The sequence below is a fragment of the Astyanax mexicanus genome, chromosome 17 (genome assembly GCF_023375975.1).
Source record: "Astyanax mexicanus isolate ESR-SI-001 chromosome 17, AstMex3_surface, whole genome shotgun sequence".
Taxonomy (NCBI): domain Eukaryota; kingdom Metazoa; phylum Chordata; class Actinopteri; order Characiformes; family Acestrorhamphidae; genus Astyanax; species Astyanax mexicanus.
Genome location: NC_064424.1, coordinates 35,592,935 through 35,614,505, shown reverse-complemented (window position 1 = coordinate 35,614,505; position 21,571 = coordinate 35,592,935). Strand labels below are relative to the sequence as shown.

Here is a 21,571-nt window from a genome sequence, read left to right as displayed (position 1 = left end):
TGCTCTTATCTGGGTTGCTGTTAACCCTTTAAACTCTAGGCTGTTTTGGTGTGTTTTTTCTTCGTTTTTGTCAGTTCCTCTTCTCAAGTCTTATAACACAGTAATTATATCAGACAGTCACATGCCCTGATCTCTTTTACTCCAGAAGACATACGGCTGCTCCAAAATATAATCATTTAAAATGTAAAAAAGAAGCAGAATTGTTATATTTTCCTGGAACTGATCATGTTTTGTTTAAAAAAAATTTTTTACTTATTTTTAAATGTATAGACTTTAAATATATTCACACCTCAAACATATTTTACAAAAATGGTTAGACTAGAGTGTTTATGAGTTTAAAGCATAAGAATATTGATGATAGCTCATTACATGACTTATTTGACAAAAAACATAAAGAGCATCAGTCAGATTTATTTAGGATACATGTACAGTAGATTACTTAAAACCTGACACTCAGAGCAGCCTATGCCTATCAGTATTTTGATCAGGACACCCAAAGAAAACTACTGTATATACAAAAATATAAACTTTTTGGTCTAAATAAATAAATGTGCAAGTAAAATAAAAATTATGTAAAGTAGTGCGCAGCATACCTAGCTTTAGTTTGAGTAAAGCAGGTAGTTTCACACTTTTTCTGTGGACACTTTTGAGTCTGATATTTACTGATATTATTTGGTTTGAAACATCATATAAATATGTTTGAGGCACTAAAGGTAAATAATATTGGTTGGGGAAGGAGATCTCCCTTTTTTAGGTGTTTTTCTCAATGGGTTTCTTGTAGATTTAGCTTTACCGCACTAAGATGTCCTCACTATTTTTTAGAAAGAGTAAGTTCCGCCCTTTCTAATCATGTATGGATTATGTTGATGTGTGAAGGGATTCCTGAGTAATTAAGCTAAAAACACAAGGTGTGATTGGTTTTGGACGGAAAATTCGTCCGTAGGGTTCTAAGGGTTAACTTGAGGTTCTGAGGCTGGTAACTCTGCTAAATTTACTCTGTGCAACAGAGGCAACTCTTGTTCTTCCTTTCCTGGGGTGGTCCTGATGAGTGCCAGTTTCATCATAACGTTTTGATGGTCTTTGCGACTGCACTTGAGGATACTTTCACATTTCTTGATTTTTTTTCTGATTGACTGACCTTCATTTTTTTAAAGTATTTTTTTCTTTTCTTAGTTGAGTATTTTTTGCCATAATATGTAGAACATTACTCAAATAGAGCTCTTCACTGTATACCACCTCTAACTCTTCACAACTTTACAACTGATGCTCTCAAACACATTAAGATATTAACTTGAAAAATAGAAAAAAATTAATTTAAGGTGTCTAAACTTTTGATTGGTACTGAATATGTCAGTCGTCTGTAAAGGAAGAGAAGCTAATACTCTCTGTTACTCCCAGTATGATAAAGAGCTGAGATCTGAAGATGTTCTCAGGTGCTCTCCACGAGCTGTCCTGAGACTTCTGCATGCTGCTGCCTGTAAAGTGGACGTTTCTTATACAGGAGTCTACAAGCTTCAAACACACCTCTCTAACATATCTCAGATATTTGTGTGTGTGTGTGTGTGTGTGTGTGTAAAACTCTCTGACAGTCTCCAGGTGAGGTATCCATGGTAACATGGCAGAAGTGCCAGGCATCTCCTTCAGCCGGCTTCTCGTCACTCGGCTCAGTTTTTTCTGACAGCGTTAACTTTAGAGCTAACTTTAGCTCCAGCTCACAGTTAAAGAGAAGATAGCTGAGCTGCAGGAGGAATGAGGGACATTTCAACACTCTGAATTTTACATGTTTGTTCTGTTTTTTTTATGTAAAATGACCAAACTTTAACTTTATCCGTATCTCATAGTTTTTATCACGTTCATGATGAGAGCAGAGAAGGGGTATAATGACATTACTATACTTAAGTACTGTAGATAAATAGCAAAATAGACAGGATGAGAAAAGACGAGGCAGGAGGAGATGACATGGGACAAAACAAGAAAAGACTTGAGATTATGATATGAGAAATGAATAGATAGGAAAGGATAGGATGAGGTGGCACAAGAAGAAATTTTACAAAAGAGATAAAACAGGATGAGACAAGATGAGATGAAACAATTTACGATGAGACGGTATGTGAAAGGATAAGAAGAGATGAGACAGAGTGAGAGATTGCAGGGTAGGATAAGACAAGCTAAGACAAGTCAATAAGACAAGTAAATACAAGATAGAATAAGATAAGGCAATATAGAACAGAACACAACAGAATAAGAAGAGATGAGACATGATGAGACAGCACAGGAGGAGACAGAACAAGACAGGAAAGGATGATACAAACAGGACATACCAGGACAAGATAGGTTGAGATCAGATGAGATGAAACAGAACAAGAACAGGACAAGGCAGGATGAGACAGAATAAAAAGAGATGAGTTGGCACGTAAAAGGATAAGAAGTGATGAGACAGAATAAAAAACAAGACAGGATGGGACAATACAAAACAAGACAAGACAGGATGATATTATATGAGACAAGAGAGATGAAATGAGATGGGACATGACAAAATGAGATGAGATATGAGATGACAAGACAAGACATTTTAATGTAAAATTATCAAATGAACAGATTTATCCTCTGCCTGATCTTATTTTGGTTTTTATTTGGTTTATGATCTTTTAGCAGAGGCGGGAGATAAAAAAAAAAAATCTACCAAAATACTCCAGAGCCAAACACATGAAAAAAGAGCATTTAATGCAGGAAAAATCTTTACAGTTTGATTAGAAACAGAAGAAAGGTCTTTGACATAGGCCCTGTCATGGGCCCAGGTGTTGTAGCATCTGAACCCTTGTGGATCAATCCTGGACAACCGGACAGGACCAATCCTCTGTAGGAGGACAGGGTGAAATGCGTCTGAATGCAGGTCTGATCAGAGGTCTTGTAAAGACTGGTGACAGCTGGTGATTGGTCAAGGTAATGTGAAGTAGCTTTCCTAGCAAGACTACATTAAGCTTTTATTAAAAGTAATTAGTTACTGTATTTAGGTAGATGTTTAAGTATCTGTATTTTACTTGAGTATTTATTTTACTTAACACATTTTACTACTACTTCTGACATTTCACAAGAAACATCTGGCTCTCAGTAGTAAAGCCACCACAGGATTTGTGTATTTGTGTATGCTGGTTGGTTTGTAGTTGATTCGTAGCAGTCATCTAAATTATGAAGAAAAACATATGCAGTTATTTAGTAAACAAAAAAACAAAAAGTGTTAAACAAACCAGAGTATGCTTTATATTTTAGATTCTTTACGCAAGTACATGTTTGCTTAGATGACAGTTTCTCAGTCAGTTTTATGAGGTAGAGTCTCCAGGAATGGAACTGGCACTCATCAGGACCACCCCTGGAAAGGAAAACCAAGAGTTACCTCTGTTGCACAGTTATCAGTAAGTTCATCAGAATTACAGAGTAACAGCACCCCAGATAAGAGCACCTTAATCTTCACAGAGTATTTTGGTTTGTTCAACCATTTTAAGTAACTTATTGATTCAGTATGTGTTCCTTCATGGTCTGGATTACTTCAGTATTCATTTGCAATAATGGAAAAAATGAAAATAAAAAAATTGATCGAGAAGGTGTGTCCAAACCTTTAAGAGGTACTGTATTTCTTGCAAATAACAGTGTGGACAGTCATCTTAACAGAAATGATAAACAAAGAAACAAACCTCACTTGTCTGCAGTCTAAGCATACTGTAGCTTTAAACACAGATAAACAGTGTAGCAGTGTAGTGTAGATCACGAACATTTTCTCCAGGTCAGAACTGCTCAGTGAACATCGGTGGTTTGGGTTGTTATTTTTTTCTCTCTATCTCAGCAGGGCCATATGTTTTAGTGGCTGCCATATGGAGCGGAGGTCTAGAGCGCTGGCGGCCAGCCTGGGGTCAGGAAGCTGGTGGTCAGTGTTTGGGTGAGTGGGCCAGTCTGGGGGAGGAGGGGGTGGAGGAGGAGAGATGGGTGGGTGTTTTTTTTTTTTTTTTTGCGAATAAGTGGACAGAAGGAGCTTCGGGCTTCAGCTTATTTAAATATTTAAATCATGAAACAAGCACAGTACTGGAAACCATTCATCAAAGGTTTGGGGACTCAAATAGTTTTAATTCAGATGATCAAGCTTTCTTTATCAAAGTCCTCCAAAGAGTTAATGGAATATTGGGACAGATTCCTGGACAGGGATTAAGACTATGTAAAACATTTTACATTTCAATGTAAAATCTCCATTCACAATGCTGTGCTTTCCAGGACGGGGCTTGTTCCATGTCTGGGGAATATATTCTAAATAACCGCAAGTGTGTAAAGTTCAGTAGTTTCAAAGTTCAAAATACTGGAGCTGGAGAAGTTGTCTGCTCTGCCTCATCCTCTCAAGACAATAAGCTCACATGGGTTGCCAGGTGGAGGACACAGAACCAAGTTTTTGGCAAAAAATTAGAATGACAATGAAGTGACAATGAATCATATTCTGTCCATTAATGAGCTGATGTGTTCATTTGCAATGCTTCTACCCATCGCTATGTCCGTTATCACAAAAATATACAAATGCAAGACTTGAATGTTAAAACGACTTGAGCCTAAAATGCCTGTCCCTTCTAGAGGTTGCAAATTACCTAGCTAACGTTAGCTAATCTTACCTAATGCTCTCTGTTTCGTCTTGTAGTCCTTCTGGGCTCTGAGTTGTCTTTCAAATACATTGCTATATTTACTGCCATTTTACTTCATCTCAGTTAATGGAATATACCCAAAGAGTTTTTTTTTAGCCATAGAAGCCATAGAACAGGGGTGTCAAACTCATTGTCACTGAGGGCCACATCGGCATAATGGCAAATGTAATATTAAATGAATGTAACTACTCCTTAATGTTAAATATCTCTGAATGTATTACTTATTTAATTAAAACATTACAGTTGCATAGAAAAAAATGTTGCTTGTTTCTCGGTTATAACACAAATCCTTTTAATTTGTCATGTTATAAAATCCACAAACTCTATCAACAAACGATCAAACGATTCAAGTGAATTTTGATTTCTCACGAAGGAGGAAAGATAAGCACTGAAAGCCTCCTGTGTCATGGTGTACACAGAATACAGACACTTGTCGATACAGCAAAATGGGTTGTTTATTGAGTTAAAGGGCAGAGAAAGGGGTAGTCGTACAGAAACAATCAGAGCACCGGTAAACAGAAGCCACATAGGAAAAACCATACCATGAGTGGAAAACAGTCCAGAGTTCAAACACGAGGAAGCCAGTTCAAAAACGAGAAACAGTCCAGGTCATACACAGAAAAATCCACAATCAGAGGAACAGGCAGAAATCGGTGTCGAAAAAAACAAAGAGCAAGTTCATACACAGAAAAACAATCACAGAAAGGTAACGCTTTGTTAAGTGGTATAAACCAGGCAATACGCGGAACCTGTGTGTTCGTGAAGCGTCCTTAAATACCCTGGGGTAATCAATACTCCGGGCTTTGTGGCGGAAGCAGGTGAGGTGTCGTGTGCGTAGGTGTGTGCGTGATGTCAGCATGTGGTGCGTTCTGGGACGTGTAGTTGTTAAGCTGCAAACTTCCGTTGGAGCTCAGTGTGGAAGGAGCAGGAGTGCCTACAGCACCAGACGTGACATCCTGGTACTGGTAGCATTGTGAGATACTGTATGAGGAGTCCCAGCAAGTGGGGGGACTGGAAATGACTAAACTGACAATGACATACATATTTACCATTTGTGTTGGACACAGATATAATTTGACCTTCACTATTATTTAATCTGTGCAAGGAACACTAATATACACACACTGGACAGCACACATGCACATGCCTGGCAAACCTAAAACCCTATTACCAATACCCCAGTGCTCTAACCACTACACACCACTGCCCCATTCTGGGAACAATAAATCAAAATCTACAGTCTATTTTGTTTATAATCCCTTTGGAACCATAAATATTTGTGGAACATTTAAAAAGGTTCTACATCAATTTAAAGTACGTAGAGGTTCTTCAGACCTCTTCATACATTTTTTGTGAGAAAACCAATAATGCTAATGGATCAGATTTGTAAGATTGTAGCTGCATTATGTGAAATAAAACCTTTAAATGATTTTTTGTCCTCAAGCTTGAACTTGTAGCAGGCAGCGTGAGGAGGGGTGCAGACCGGACTCTCGCTGAGCTCCGTTTACGTCACTCCAGCTTTTACGCAAAGAATCCCTGCCTGTGGAGACTGAGCCGGCCTGACATATGGCCGGATATTAAAGGATTTACTGTTTAATTTCCATTGGAACAGATCATTGAATCAGAAACAACACTGACAGCACTGATAGCTCCAATCTTATAATATATGAAGAAAAAATACTGTTTTTTTTACTCGTTTCAATACTTTTATTTCACAAATATGTTTATTCCAGTCAATCGTGTCAATCGTGTTTCCACAATCAATTAAATTATCTAACTTTTTGCCACAGATGTAAAACACAATAAAATGAGTAAAATGAAAATTGTCTATAACTAAGACTGGTCATTTTCTAAAATTCTAATAACAGGCATATAAACAGAAATATATCATACATTGGGTCCAAAAACTGCTAAATCATTACAATCAGTATCAGAAGCAGAACAATAAGTGTGTTTACATACACTTAATAATCTGATTACTGCAGAAAATTATATTGTATTTTTTTTCATTCAGCTTCATGAGGAACGGCTGGAGTGGCTTTCAGTTAACAGCTGTGCTGAACTTGTCAAGAGTTAATTACTTGAATCTTTTGCTCTGTTTGAGAGTATCAGTTGTTAAGTTATGAAGAGGTAGATTTGGTCTACAGTGAATAGCTCTATATGAGTAATGTTCTAATTCATATTATGAAAAGAACTACTCAACCGAGAAAAGATAAAATACTGTAAGAAATGAAGGTCAGTCAATCCAAAACATTTTAAGAACTTTAAAAGTACCCTTAAGAGCAGTCGCAAAGACCATCAAAAACATTATGATGAAACTGGCTCTCATCAGGACCGCCCATGGAAAGAAGCAGTCACCTCTGTTGTACAGGATAGGTTCATTAGACTTACCAGCCTCAGAAACCATCCAAACCATCTAAATTATATTAAGAGTATTTTGGATTGTTTAACACATTTAAACATGATTACTATATGATTCCTTATGTGTTCCTTCATAGTTTGGAAGATTTTAGTATTCATTTACACTGTAGGAAAAAAACACATAAAACGTGCAAGTGTTTCCAAATATTTGACTTTTTTTTGTTTTGTCAAAAGGGGCATTACTAAAGTTTTTTTTTTCAAGTACAAATATTTTGTTACTTTACTTGTAGAATTGTTAGTAGAAATGTTGGTTATCTATACTTTATTGGAGTAATTATTTTTCAGATGATTGTTTACATCTACTCCTTACATTTGAACACATACATCTAAACTTTCTACTCCTTTCATTTTAAAAACAGCCTTGTTGTTTAATTTCAGCTTGTTTTCATTCCGGATTCACATTATTTAAAAAAAAAAACTATCCAGATAAATATGTTTATCCAGATAGAGTGAATTTGATTGTGGTTGGATGAGAAGTATAAACATTCACCATTCCGACTCCCTATTGGTTTATACGGAATCCATCACACCTGCAAAGCAGACGTATGTAGTCTAGTATGAAGATGATCCGTGCAGTGAAATGTCCCAAATAAGCTTCTTTAATATATTTACATTGTTCTTAAATAAATGCATTTTCTATGAGCATATATGCAGCTGAAACAGGAAGCCTGGTGCATCCCAAAAGTATCAACATTTACATTTTAATACAACAGTATAATCATTATGAGCTTTTAGAAAAATGTTTTTTTGGGAAAGGGGGGGAGGGGGGTGGAGTTGCACTATTGGCTCCTGTGTTGGAGCTTAGGCTTTTGTCCTTAATGGAATTTTTCTACTTTTACTTACATTACTTTTACTTTTATATTTTAAGTGGTTTTGAAACCAGTGCGTTTACATTTTTATTTGAGTAAAACGCTTGAGTTAATACTTCAACTTTTACATAAGTATTTTAATCCCTAGTATTTATACTTTTACCTGAGTAATGAATGACAATACCTTTGGTGCATTTACCCCTGAACTTCCAACTTTGTTTTTATAAGGTTGTTATTTGTTATTAGAGACACACAATATGTGTTAAAATCTGATTTGAGCACCCAGAGCATCCAGACTGAGACACATCTTCACAAATCCAATTATAATCACATTTTAAACCACGTTAAAATGTGGTTTCATGTGGTTTTATTTGGGTTTCTGGCTGTTCAGGCTATCAAAAATCAATGTGGATACAGTCTAGATATGCCGAAATCAGATTTGGCCTGGCTCTGAACATACACCCTGGACCCCACTGTAAGTAAACTAGATTTATGATTATGTCTTACATTGCTATCGCCTTATAGTGCTTTTACAAGGCAGTGTGAGTAGCGATTAACCCGAGAACATACAGAAACCATTTCCACAGCTAAATGTGTGTATGTTCAAAATGTCCTTGAGTCGAAACGCACCCTAATAGACTTTCTCGCACAAAAAGCGCCAATAAACCAGCCAAGAATGGTAGGTCATCTGCCAGTTCCCCATTACAACTGGCAAACAGCTTCACCACGAGAGAGGAGGCGGCAGAGGAAAAGACTTCCCATAATGCAATCTCATTATAGACAGCCATAACACACCATCATTACAGCAACACACACACTCACACTCACACAGGCAGGCCATTTAACCCAGCCGCCTGCGTTTCACACCGTGGCCAGGAAATATACATATATATTACTGCAGGAGCTGCGGCTCGCCAGACCTGAATGGAAATCAGGTGTCATTTTCCCAACGGAGAGGAAAAAGCGAACAGCGTGACCCACGCAGAACAGGACCCGCAGAACCCCGTTAACCCCCTGACGAGACCGCGGCAGCTGAAAACGCTGCATTGTGGTCTGAATTGGGCTCGCCGTGGGCTGCCGGTATTGACGTGGCTGGATGAAAAGGCTGGCAACTTTGTGCTCGGCTTACCGCCGCCAGTTCTGATCCGTAGCTCAGTAGCCAGATAAGAGAAATTATTGTAAGAAATGGAGATAATAGCAGGGCAGCTCCGGCGCTATTGTCCAGAGTGCTGTTTTTTTTTTTTTTTTTTTTTTTATTAAACATGATATTTAGTCACTGTGAATCTGAAAAGCTGACCATATCCCTTCTAAACTGTCCAGACTATGAAGAAATAATCACAGAGTTCAAACACTCTGTTGATTCCAGTTGTGCACGAATAGAGTGGAGCCTGAAATACAATGTGGGAAAGTATACGATATACAATAACATATAAATTTTAAATATGTAACATATTAGAATATAATAGGACTCTCAACATTAAATTAAACGCATGCAATTAATTTGGAATCAGTAACACATTATTATTATTTTTTTATAACTTTATTTTTATTTTTAAATAACTAAGCCATCAAGTGACCCTGGAGTGGTTTGCTTGCGGTGAGAGTGTAATCTGGTCTCTATCAGACCCAGCTTTCAAATATACTGCTATTTAATTGAGCTAAACTGCTGATTAGGCACAGTGTAATATATAAAAAAATATATATACTGCTGTAAACAAACGGTGTCTCTGCTGTTCAAGCTGTTTACACACTAAGAGTACGGTATATGCAGCATTCACTGCTTGCAGACCCCACCCCTGTCAACTGTCAACTGTTGACTGTTACCTGCAGAGGCAGGTAATTTTCATAGCACGAAAGGACAACTGTGAATTCAAGAGGGAAAAAACACCCGAGAGGAGGAATAGAGTCCATATCTGTGTTGGGTTTCCATGTCCTACTTGTGTCTGAGGGGTTCCTGTGTGTAAATGATAATAAAAAAGTTAAAATAAGATAGATATGCAAGTTGGAACTAATTGAGCAAGTTGGAACTAACTGAAAACACATTTTTAAAAAATAGCAAGAAAATTAAAAAAGGTGAACTTAATAAAAAAAGTGATTAAAAAATAAAAAGAAGCACACAAACAAAAAAAGAGCAAGAATAAAAAAAAATCTGACACACTTTTATAAAAAGATGAGCATTAAAATAAAAAACTGACACACTTAAAAAAAGAATAGCAATAAAATAAAAAACTGACATAAAAAAGAACAGCAATAAAATAAAAAAAACTGACACACTTAAAAAAACAGGAATTAAATAAAAAAATGACTTAAAAAAAGCAGAAATAAAATTTAAAAACCTGACAATTTTATAAAAAGACGAGCAATAAAATAAAAAAGGAGTGAATAAAAATAAAAGGAAGCACACAAATAAATAGAAGCAATAAGTGCACAGAGGGTGGTGCTGTTTCCCCCAAAGAACACTTCATCTCTTTGCACAGACGGTGGTGCTGTTTCTCCCCAGAAAAAGCACCATCTAAATCCTAAAACTAGCAACAGAAAAATAAAGAAGGTGGCTGAAAAATAATAAAGAGTGGAAGCTAAATGCTAAAGCTAACACACACAGGATTATGGGATCTTGAGTTTGGAAACCCACAGGAAACATGTCCAGCGGGAGAAATCACTGTTATAAGGATTTTACTGCTCATGTAAGTATAATTCACAGTTAGGCAGCTGGTTTAGCTCACCTAACTCAGTAATTTATACAGATTTACCACAGCTCACGCTGTTAGCAGAGGTTTAATGTGTGTAATTATATTATGAGAACTATGTGCTTATGTATTGTTTAAAATGGTACAAGAAGCTAACAATTCCACCTTAAACAACACAGCAGTAACGGGAACTGCTGTAGCATTTAAGGTGGAATTGAAAACAGTATAAACTTATTTCAGACTGATAAACACGCAGTGGTTGTGTTTAGGTTGGTTTTACTGGGATTATGAGGAGTAGAGAGTATTAATATTACTGTAGTTCTGAAATATCAGTGACATTAGGGCTGAGAAACTCTTCAGCTGGTATTAAAGGATAATATGAAAGTGCTAACTTAAGTGGCCACAAGTTCAGCCGTGTTATGCTGCTGCTGAATAGGCTGTTATACTGGATTTGAGACTCCTATACTGTGACATAAGTGTTATTAAATATGATTTAATGCTCCTATAATGGATTTCCTGTTTGTTATAAAGAATAAAATAGAAGCATTTTATACACGGCCATGGATGAATGTTTTTGTACAAAAAGGCAAAATATTTACATGATTTATTTTTATTAGAACAGAATAGGACTGCTGTTAATCCAGATGTCTTTTGGCAAAACCTGTTAGCTAGGTATCAGTTCAGTGTTCATCAAACTAGCTATACACAGATTAATTATGATAAGTGATTCTGATGTAATGGTTTTATGTAAAATGATTAGTACAATCTTACCGATATCAGTTCAGAGTTTAACACATGATTACAAACAAAACAATGTTAAATTATTGGTTCACAGCTTTGCTGTGCCGATGTTCTCTTTTATCAGATGCTGTTGTACTTAAATGACACAGACTTGATATCAACTAGTGCTGTGCGATATGACGATAAATATCGTTTCTACTGTAATTTCATCAATTATTCTTGCAAATATAAAAAGTAGAGTACGATTAAATGTATTGGCGTGGTCACTTTGATAATAATAAAGTGATAAAAAGCTTCATAATGTGGTTTTGCGACATGACGCTGCTTTACATTATTTGACGGACACGCCGGTTTGCGTCATGCTGTACATTATTAAACTCATGAGAGCTGAGGTATGTTATGCCCAGCCGCAAACACTTCAGTCAAGTCGAGTTGCCTCGCTTATAGGAAGCATGCCGGACCAAAGTAGAAAATGAGGTTCGCAGTGTTTCATTATGCTTTGACCATAGACTGTATATAGCTGGACAGAGCATCGTCTCTCAAAAGTGAAGCCACCACAGGTCGGGCGCCCCCTGCTGTTTGGTTGCAGAAAGCTGTGTAACCCCACCCATCCCCATAGGTTTCAATGGCAAAAGACAACTTTCAATCACGTTTTCTTCTAATATGCTGTAATTCTACCTCCATTATTTAAATGCAGCAGCTAGTGTAACCTCTGCTTATATTGTCAATTTTTTTATCCCGACAGAATTCGTTTTTTTTAAACGTTATTCAAAAAATGTGTGGTGTGGGAGGGACCAATAACAGACCGTCCGCTCCGCAGCCTGTGACCGCGAGGCAGCCCTCAGGGGCGGGGTTATTTAAATGAGTAGGCTGCTCTCCACAGTCTTTCTCCCTCCTCTGGTCTCTACTGCGCAGACTCGGGTTTCAGGATCGCCAACATGGTGGAAGATTTTGGCTTCATTTTCACTGAATGAATGGGAACAGCAACACGGCGTCCATCTTTTTTTACAGTCTCTGGCTTTGACAATTGACCTGTTGACAAGCAGAGTGACGCAGTCCTACAGGCCAGTACCATCCATTTTATTAGCAAAGACTGGACCCTCTGCTCTCGCTGTTTACAGACTGCCTACTGAAAACTGAAAACATATTTAATGGTGGTATATCATGATATATATGAAAAATTCCATATCGTGATATTTAATTTTTTCCGTATCGCGCAGCACTAATATCAACCAATACATATTATCTTTCTGCTAACCACTGTTCTCATCTCACATACATTTCTTTTCACTTTCTTCAGAATGTCCTCTTTGTTTGTGTGTTTGGAGCACCAGCTGACAAGGAAGACACATCCTTCTGTACTGTCCGTCCATAGTCCAGAGGTCAGTCTGAAAACCAAGTTTGACTCTTAACACAGTTTATCAGAAGAATTTATGTACCTTAGTCCAATTACTTACTTTTAGTGCCTGATAAATGAATAAATTATTTTCCCAGTTAGCCCACATCTGTCCCATTGAAACACCTGGCCCAAGTTTTGCAGCCAGAATCAAACAGTTCCAAAATGCATACATTTACTTATGATTTTTTAAACAATTTTTAAAAGATTGATAGATTTATCGATACTTTATTGAGCCAGTAGCAGTTACACAATACAGCACAGTAAAGAATAAAAAAATGTACAGGCACAGCACAATTATTAGTCAAGTCAAGTAGTTTTATTGTCAATACTGCATATGTACAGGACATACAGAGAATTTAAATGACGTTACTCTCCCTCCCAAAAATTACAGCAAGTACAGAAAATAACAAATATAAAAGAATGGGATACACTATATTTACAATACAACAAGGACACAGATAGACATATGTGAGACAAGAGACACAAGACAATAGTGCAATAGTTATTGGGGGGGGGGGGGGGGGTATATAGATATACCATTGGCATATTTGCTGTTAATTTGTTGCACTTTTATAATGTTTTTGGTTAGAGTAGATGTTATATTTTTATTTTTTGCATATTGCAGTCTGCCCTAGACAGGCTGTAATAATATTATTTATGTTATTTATGTTCATGTTTTAGTAACTTTATATTTTAGTACCTATAATATATTTTATATATGTATTAAAAAATAAAAGAATGATAATATTTTTTATATATTGTTTTTTTTTTTTTTTTTTCAGCGTTTATTTAAACACTAATTGTGAGAGCGACCCACAGTGGGATTTCCATCTGCCCAGTCCACCACCTGCGAAACCTGCTGCAAAAACCACGGCAGCAGGTATCACCGACTGAAGGGTCTAGAGCCAGCATGGAGCGAGGCCTTTGGGAACTCCTCCTTTGGAGAGTTACCTTCAAGGCCCCTCCAATTCCAACCAACTCCTCCACCTGAGCCTCTGCCTGTCACTACTGTTCCAGTGTTGATGAATAAGCTGACGGCCTACAACTCACCAGGTAAATTCCAGTTTTAAATGTTGAGCGTCCTTAATCCCTAAAATCCCTAAAACTCCTTATTATACCTTACTTAGTCTTGCATTTAAATGTTCATATCACCAGGTAGCAGAATACCAGTACTGGACAGGCAGAGGAACCTGAGGCCAGTCCAAGCTGTGGGGCAGCCTACTAATAACATGGCTGCCCATAGCAAGGAGGACAAAGAAGGTCAGGTGGAGCGAGTACGCAGGAAGAAGCCCATCACCATCAGGGCAGCTCCTCAGGCTGTTGGGAAAAGTCAGGGAGTGGAGCAGCCACTGGTGCCACCATCCCTGACCAGCGAGGATCCCCTCAACAGGCCTGAGGAAGCTCTCGGCCAGGCACTGTGCTTCCTGCAGGATGAGGAATGGTAAGATTTCTACTACAATTCTAACAGAGCAGTGATGTGTTTCAGAGTAGTGATCAGACTAGAGTTATAAGAGCTGAAGATTAGTGACAACATTAGCCACCATCTTTCAGATGTGTTCAACCTATAATTCTCTGAATGTTTTGGTTGTGAAACAGGGAAAGGAAAACCGAGGGACTGAGGCTTGTGCGAGCTCTGGCTGAACACCAAGCTGATGTGGTGCTGCCAGAGCTCCACTACATCACCACAGCCGTCATCGCGGAGGTAAGAGTTTAACACACTTCATACACACTATACAGCAGCTTCTTCTGTAATGATATGATTCAGAAACTGATTGGGTTCAATAGGTCGAGGCTTAGTGAGCTTCTATTGTCTCCACTGTCTCAGGTTAAAAACCTCCGCAGCATAGTCTCTCGGGACGCCATCACCACCATGGCGCACCTGTTCACTCACCTGCAGCGGCAAATGGACAGTGAGGTAGAGGGCGCTGCTCGCACCCTCCTTCACAAGGCTGGGGAAACCAGCCTGTTTATGAGGCAGGGTGTGGAGCTAGCCCTCGGCACTTTAGTGCACCACTGTTCACCTGGCCGAGTCCTGCAAGGATAGCTGGCTGGTGGACTGAGGTAAATATATTCACGTTACTTATTAATAGATTTGAAATAGAAACTAAATCAAGGAAGTGCCACCAGGTCATGTGATCATGTGTATCTGCTGTATTCGTTCACTCTCTTCTGCTCAGGCACAGAAACCCAGTCTGCAGGGCCGCCACCTCACGGAGTCTCTACATGCTCCTGCAGGTGGTTGGGATTTCCAGTGTGCTGACTGGGAGGAAGACGTTTGCTAGTGAAATCATTCCTGCTGTTAGCACACTGGCTTTCGACACAGCCCAGGAAGTGAGGTAAGCAACTCTCTGCTTTCCTCAACCAATCTGATAAAGGAATGAACGAACCAGCACTGAATCCATTAACTGTTATCTTACTTTCTCCACAGGACCCATGCCCGAGCCGCTTTGTGGTATCTGGGCAGCCATAAGAAGGCTGAGAGCACTGTGGAGAAATTTGTGAATTTAAAAGATCAATCAGCAGTAAAGCAGTTGCTTCTTAAATAATCAATCTTTTATTTATTGTTGTCTGTAGTTGAGATGTGTTCAGTGTTAAGCTGTTCAGACTGGGTTTGGTGGTTTCACCGACTGCAGGTTTCGCCGACGGAAGGGTCTAGAGCCAGCATTGAACGAGGCCTCGGGGAACTCCTCCTTTGGAGTGTTACCTTCAAGGCCCTTTCAATTCCAACCAACTCCTCCACCTGAGCCTCTGCCTGTCACTACCAGTCAAGTGGTGGTGAATAAGCTGACGGCCTACAATTCACCAGGTAAGTTCCAGTTTAAAATGTTTAGCATCCTTAATCCCTAAAAAATCCCTAAAACTCCTTACTAGACCCTTAATTCTTCCATTTAATGTTCATATAAATCACAGGTAGCAGAATACCAGTACTAGACAGGCGGAGAAATCTGAGGCCAGTTCAAGCTGTGGTGCAGCCTAATAACAACATGGCTGCCCACAGCAAGGAGGACAAAGCAGGTCAGGTGGACCAAGTATGCAGAAAGAAGCCAACCACCATCAGGGCAGCTCCTCAGGCTGTTCAGAAAGGTTAGGGAGTGGAGCAGCCACTGGTGCCACCATCCCTGACCAGCGAGGATCCCCTCAACAGGCCTGAGGAAGCTCTCGGCCAGGCACTGTGCTTCCTGCAGGATGAGGAATGGTAAGATTTCTACTACAATTCTAACAGAGCAGTGATGTGTTTCAGAGTAGTGATCAGACTAGAGTTATAAGAGCTGAAGATTAGTGACAACATTAGCCACCATCTTTCAGATGTGTTCAACCTATAATTCTCTGAATGTTTTGGTTGTGAAACAGGGAAAGGAAAACCGAGGGACTGAGGCTTGTGCGAGCTCTGGCTGAACACCACGCTGATGTGGTGCTGCCAGAGCTCCACTACATCACCACAGCCGTCATCGCGGAGGTAAGAGTTTAACACACTTCATACACACTATACAGCAGCTTCTTCTGTAATGATATGATTCAGAAACTGTTTGGGTTCAATAGGTCGAGGCTTAGTGAGCTTCTATTGTCTCCACTGTCTCAGGTTAAAAACCTCCGCAGCATAGTCTCTCGGGACGCCATCACCACCATGGCGCACCTGTTCACTCACCTGCAGCGGCAAATGGACAGTGAGGTAGAGGGCGCTGCTCGCACCCTCCTTCACAAGGCTGGGGAAACCAGCCTGTTTATAAGGCAGGGTGTGGAGCTAGCCCTCGGCACTTTAGTGCACCACTGTTCACCTGGCCGAGTCCTGCAAGGATAGCTGGCTGGTGGACTGAGGTAAATATATTCACGTTACTTATTAATAGATTTGAAATAGAAACTAAATCAAGGAAGTGCCACCAGGTCATGTGATCATGTGTATCTGCTGTGTTCGTTCACTCTCTTCTGCTCAGGCACAGAAACCCAGTCTGCAGGGCCGCCACCTCACGGAGTCTCTACATGCTCCTGCAGGTAGTTGGGATTTCCAGTGTGCTGACTGGGAGGAAGACGTTTGCTAGTGAAATCATTCCTGCTGTTAGCACACTGGCTTTCGACACAGCCCAGGAAGTGAGGTAAGCAACTCTCTGCTTTCCTCAACCAATCTGATAAAGGAACGAATGAACCAGCACTGAATCCACTAACTGTTATCTTACTTTCTCCACAGGACCCATGCCCGAGCCGCTTTGAGGTATCTGGGCAGCAATAAGAAGGCTGAGAGCACTGTGGAGAAATTTGTAAATTTTAAAGATCAATCAGCAGTAAAGCAGTTGCTTCTTAAATAATCAGTCTTTTATTTCTTGTCTGTAGTTGAGATGTGTTCAGCTGTTCAGGAACCACATCTGAAGAGGTGGATGAGGCAGCAGCTCCACCTTTCTCTTGCCAGAAGCTCTTTCTTAGAGTCCTGGTAAGTGAGGTAACCCAGTTTCTGGGCTCCTCTAGGGAGGTGGGGTCTCTGTTTGGTGGGAAACGCACCGGCAAACCTGTGGCATCGGGGCTTCCTGGTCAACCAGCTGGGAATGTCCAGCCCCAAACAAGCCCTTAAAAGCTTGTGAGGGGTTCACCCAGGGCCGTGGTGTCACCCAATCCCCCCTTCAGACGTACAGGTCCCGTCTCCTTCACTGAGACCGGTTCTAACTCTGTCGACTTCTCTGGAACAACGCATTTCACACCAAACCCACTCTGAACAACCGAATACCGAATACATATCAACCACAATGAAAAAAATGACCAAAATTTACACAACTTTAACTTGGTTTCAAGACTTAAATGTTACGTAGAGTAAATAAGTGGCCTGAACCTTTCTTTTAGTGAACTTAACTTAATTTCTGCATACAATATTACCTAATTACAATTACTTAATTTGTACAATATTACTCAAATAATTTATGAAACTATTATAATATATTTTAATTCCTGTGTTTCAAATGTCAGGAATTATAATATATTGCGTATCATACATTATTTTAGTAATATTGTATAAATGAAGTAATTGTATTTGGGTAATATTGTATGTAGAAATTAAGTAAAGTTCACGAAAAGAAAGTGTAGCGCCCTCTAGGGGTGGTTACATTTAATAGTTACTTTAATAAGAACTAGAGAAAAGTATGGACCAGTTAGGTTCGCTCTGGAAGCAGTGGAAATGAGAGACACAAGACTAAGACTAAGTGTATGTAAACTCAATATATATTAGCAAACATAGATTTGATAGTAGAAAAACAAATAAATATTCAAAAGTGTGATGTAAACAAAATATAAAATAATCCCCCCAAAAAAACAATAAATAAAACCCTTAAAACAATTCAGTTCAATACAAAACAACAAAATATATCAAAATGTCAAGTAAGTACTCTCAAGGGTTTCCTTTTCTATAGTGTATCACCTGTTATTTATTGATAGTAGCTATTATTTTAGGGTTGGTTTCATATTTTTATAACTCAGTCCTCAGGTATCTTTAAGTAGTATATAATTAATTTAATAACTGTTTGTCTTTTAGTTTCAGATTCTTTTAGGATTTTGGAGCAGCGTTTAAGGTAAGTATGATTATTAAGGATTCAGGTGAGTATTTGGGTAAGTATAATAATAATAATAATAATAATAATAATAATAATAATAATAATAAAGGTAAATATTATTAGAGATTAGAAAGTTGGTGATTATTTAGTTATTATAATAAAAGTTACTAGTGAAGTAGTATTACTTTGATTATTTTAACCAGATAATATTTACCTTCAAAATATTAATGACTACTAGTAATAACCAGAATAACACAAAGAATCAGTTTTACCAAAATAAATCAGAATACCCCAAAATAAAAATAATAAATCAATATTAATCCCAATAGGAATCAATAAAACCAAACAAATCTGTAACAATTCAATAATCAGTAATAAACACTTAAAGGGATGTTCGAAATTGTTCCTGAGTGCAAATAGCTCTTACTCCAACAACTGCAGCTCCTGTGATGGTTTTAGTTCCTGCGATTTTTGTTTGTCCAGTAGGTGGGAGTGTAGTGCAATTCACTTGTGGGGAAAAAAAAAAACAGTCCACGTGGGTGAAAAAAATATATATACTCAAGGTTCAAAGCTCAGAAACTAAGTTCCACCAGACTTTGGCTCGCCATCTCTTCTCCAGCACGACTGGGGTTCTTGTAGCCAGGCAGCAGATCTCTATCAGCAAATTTTCATCCACTCAAAACTGACCTGTTCATAGAAAACAGGGCCTTTAGTAACTAATCACACCATTTACTCTTACACTTAGGACTATATACAGCAGTTTCCAAATTACATAATTACACAGTAAACATGTACATACTTAGAAAAAACACAGTAGTGGTGTGCCATATCATATCCTACGTGATAATATCGCCAAAAATTTTGAATATCGTGAACGATATTATACCCAGAAATATCGTGCTCACCCCTAATTACCTCATTATCATATCAGGGTACTACTTTTTTTGCTGTTTTTAACAAAAGAAAAATTCACACTGTTCTAATTACCCATTATATATCTATTAGAGACAGATTATATCTGTCCAGTATCATTTATTTTACTTTAATCCTGGGTATCTATAATCCTAGACTGTTACAAATCTGACAATATTGTTTTTTTTTAAATATCTCAGTTAGCCATATCATATTGAATGCGTTAATACATTTCTTAATAATTCTAACTCTAATGTAGTGTTTTGTCATATCGCCAAAAGTATCGTTATCGTGAAAATACCATGAAATATTGTGATATTATTTAAAAGCCATATCGCCCACCCCTATAACACAATATCATATTACAATAATAACTCATCAGTAAAATAGTGCTCTCAAATTAAAACAATTAGCTTACTCCACTCTTAGAACATAACAGTTTTAGCTTAGAACAATAGAACTCTCAAATAATCAAGTAACGTTAGCCTAGCTTAGCCCCTTTGTTCAGCACATTAGAAGGTTAGCATAGCAGAAAAATACAACTTTCAAGTGAAAATAATTAGTTTACTACACTTTTAACACATTATAGTGGTGGTTTAGCAGTTTTACTTTTCGTTTATAGCATTATTCCTTTCAAAATTATTAACTTAAATGAGTTTATCACTCACCAAATCCAATCCGGGTGTTGAATTCCCGCCAATCTGGCAACCCGCGCGCGGCAACTCGGCTCCGACGTGCGGCGGTCAGTTAAGTCACTCAACGTCGGTTTTAAGTGGCTAAACTAGCCTAGTTAAGCTTCCTAGCTTTAATAGAACTGAAGTTAGCACTTAGTTTTCTAAAGTTAACTCTGAAACTCTCTAAATCCTGAAGTTTCTGGCTCTGCCTCTCAGCGAGTAGCTGCAGGGAGATCTCGTCTGCTCGCCCAATCACCAGTGAATGGGGTACTGCGGCGCCACGAAGCTCTTAGACCACACCCACTTGATTCCTAATTGGCTAATATTTTGCGCAGTGGGCGGTCCCAGGGATCCTTCAGGTTAAGCTGCTGATTGGTTTATATTTTGCGCAGTCAGCGGTCTTAGTACTGTTACACAGTTTAAACACTATTAAAGTGGACATGAAACATTTCAGTTTTGTAAGATTTCTAAGGGATTAAATATAATGGAATTTATTTGGAAGGGAATTTTTTTATATAAAAAAGTTGGATGACACAACTTTTTCTTACTTAATTCTGATAAATCACTCTTCTATAGAGGGACCATTGAGAGCATCCTGAGCAGCTGCATCACTGCCTGGTTTGGGACCTGCACCGTCTCTGACCGCAAGACCCTCCAGCGTATTGTGAGGACAGCTGAGAGGATCATCGGCGTCTCTCTCCCCTCCATCACGGACATTTACACCACCCGCAGCATCCGCAAAGCAACCAGCATTGTGAATGACCCCACCCATCCCTCACACAAACTGTTCTCCCTCCTGCCTTCGGGAAAAAGGTACCGCAGCATCCGGTCCAGCACGAACAGATTCTGCAACAGCTTCTACCCCCAAGCCATCAGACTCCTCAACTGCAGAGACTGAACTGATGGTTTTTCTGTACATGCACACACACTCTTACCCCACTTACCCCAGAAAATGGAAAGCACTAAAAACCCTACTACCTCACTGGACTCTATTGCACACTGTGAAATAGAGGTAATTACTACCTCACTGGTCTTTTTTGCACACTCATAATTTGCACACTGTCTTGTTATTTATTATTCTTTGTCTGTATTGTGTTGTATTGTCTGTCTGCACTTTTGTACTGTTGCACTTATTGTTTTGTCTACACTGTGTTTATGTGCACCATGGTCCCTGGAGGAACGTTGTTTCGTTTCACTGTGTACTCTGTATATAGCTGAAATGACAATAAAAAAAACACTTTGACACTTTGACTTTGAATAAGACTGAGGTCCTTCTATTAGGTCCTGGTAAAACTGTGAGAAACCTTGGGGACATCTTTGACCCAATTCTCTCGTTTGATGCACACATATGTAGCATAGTCAAAACTGCATTCTTCCATTTACAAAATATAGACCGTTTCAGAGGAATATTCATGAGCGTAGGAAGTGACGTAGCTGTTCCTAGGACACTTTCGTTTATCGGTAACAGCGTTCAAAACAGTGGACGTAACTTTTTAATTTAACATGAGAGTCACAAACAATAAAAAATCAGGTCAAATTGTTCTTAAAACAATGGAGGAAAAAAATGACATAAGTATAAATAAATACAAATATAAATGTATAAATATATAAATAAATAAATAATTACTGTTGAAATGAATAAATATATAAAGAAATGCACAAATAATTGTATAGGTAAATAAATAAATTAATAAATACATTTCTTATTTATATATTTA

General features: G+C 38.5%; 1 protein-coding gene and 1 long non-coding RNA gene across 7 annotated transcripts; one reads left to right on the top strand and one right to left on the bottom strand.

Annotated features, from left to right (window-relative positions):
* Positions 1 to 10,425: 10,425 nt before the first annotated feature.
* Positions 10,426 to 17,602, top strand: LOC103038495 (TOG array regulator of axonemal microtubules protein 1). Of its 6 annotated transcripts, XR_007424984.1 has the most exons (9): positions 10,432 to 10,593; positions 12,638 to 12,719; positions 13,519 to 13,789; positions 13,892 to 14,177; positions 16,088 to 16,193; positions 16,317 to 16,552; positions 16,669 to 16,827; positions 16,920 to 16,943; positions 17,063 to 17,602. XR_007424984.1 is itself a non-coding variant. In XM_049466105.1 (7 exons), the coding sequence occupies exons 3-6, from the start codon at positions 13,759 to 13,761 to the stop codon at positions 16,533 to 16,535; spliced, it is 642 nt and encodes a 213-aa protein (XP_049322062.1). In that variant the 5' UTR covers positions 10,432 to 10,593; positions 12,638 to 12,719; positions 13,519 to 13,758; the 3' UTR covers positions 16,536 to 16,552; positions 16,669 to 16,883. The 6 variants fall into 6 exon arrangements, 1 of the variants encoding a protein (XP_049322062.1); XR_007424983.1 differs by lacking the exon at positions 16,088 to 16,193 and adding an exon at positions 14,333 to 14,438 and having other exon boundaries at positions 10,426 to 10,593; positions 16,920 to 17,602; XR_007424982.1 differs by having other exon boundaries at positions 16,920 to 17,602.
* Positions 17,603 to 18,781: 1,179 nt separating this feature from the next.
* Positions 18,782 to 20,105, bottom strand: LOC125782362 (uncharacterized). The gene is made up of 2 exons (XR_007424995.1): positions 19,848 to 20,105; positions 18,782 to 18,954 (listed from the first exon to the last, which is right to left on the bottom strand). It is a non-coding gene; the product is annotated as an uncharacterized LOC125782362 (long non-coding RNA).
* Positions 20,106 to 21,571: the final 1,466 nt, after the last annotated feature.

What these genes read in the sequence shown, in the direction of transcription:
- LOC103038495 (XM_049466105.1), top strand. Translation starts at nt 13,759, where the DNA reads ATGAATAAGCTGACGGCCTACAACTCACCAG. An exon ending in GACGGCCTACAACTCACCAG is followed by an intron (nt 13,790 to 13,891) that starts GTAAATTCCAGT and finishes TCATATCACCAG; the next exon opens with GTAGCAGAATACCAGTACTG. An exon ending in CCACAGCCGTCATCGCGGAG is followed by an intron (nt 16,194 to 16,316) that starts GTAAGAGTTTAA and finishes CCACTGTCTCAG; the next exon opens with GTTAAAAACCTCCGCAGCAT.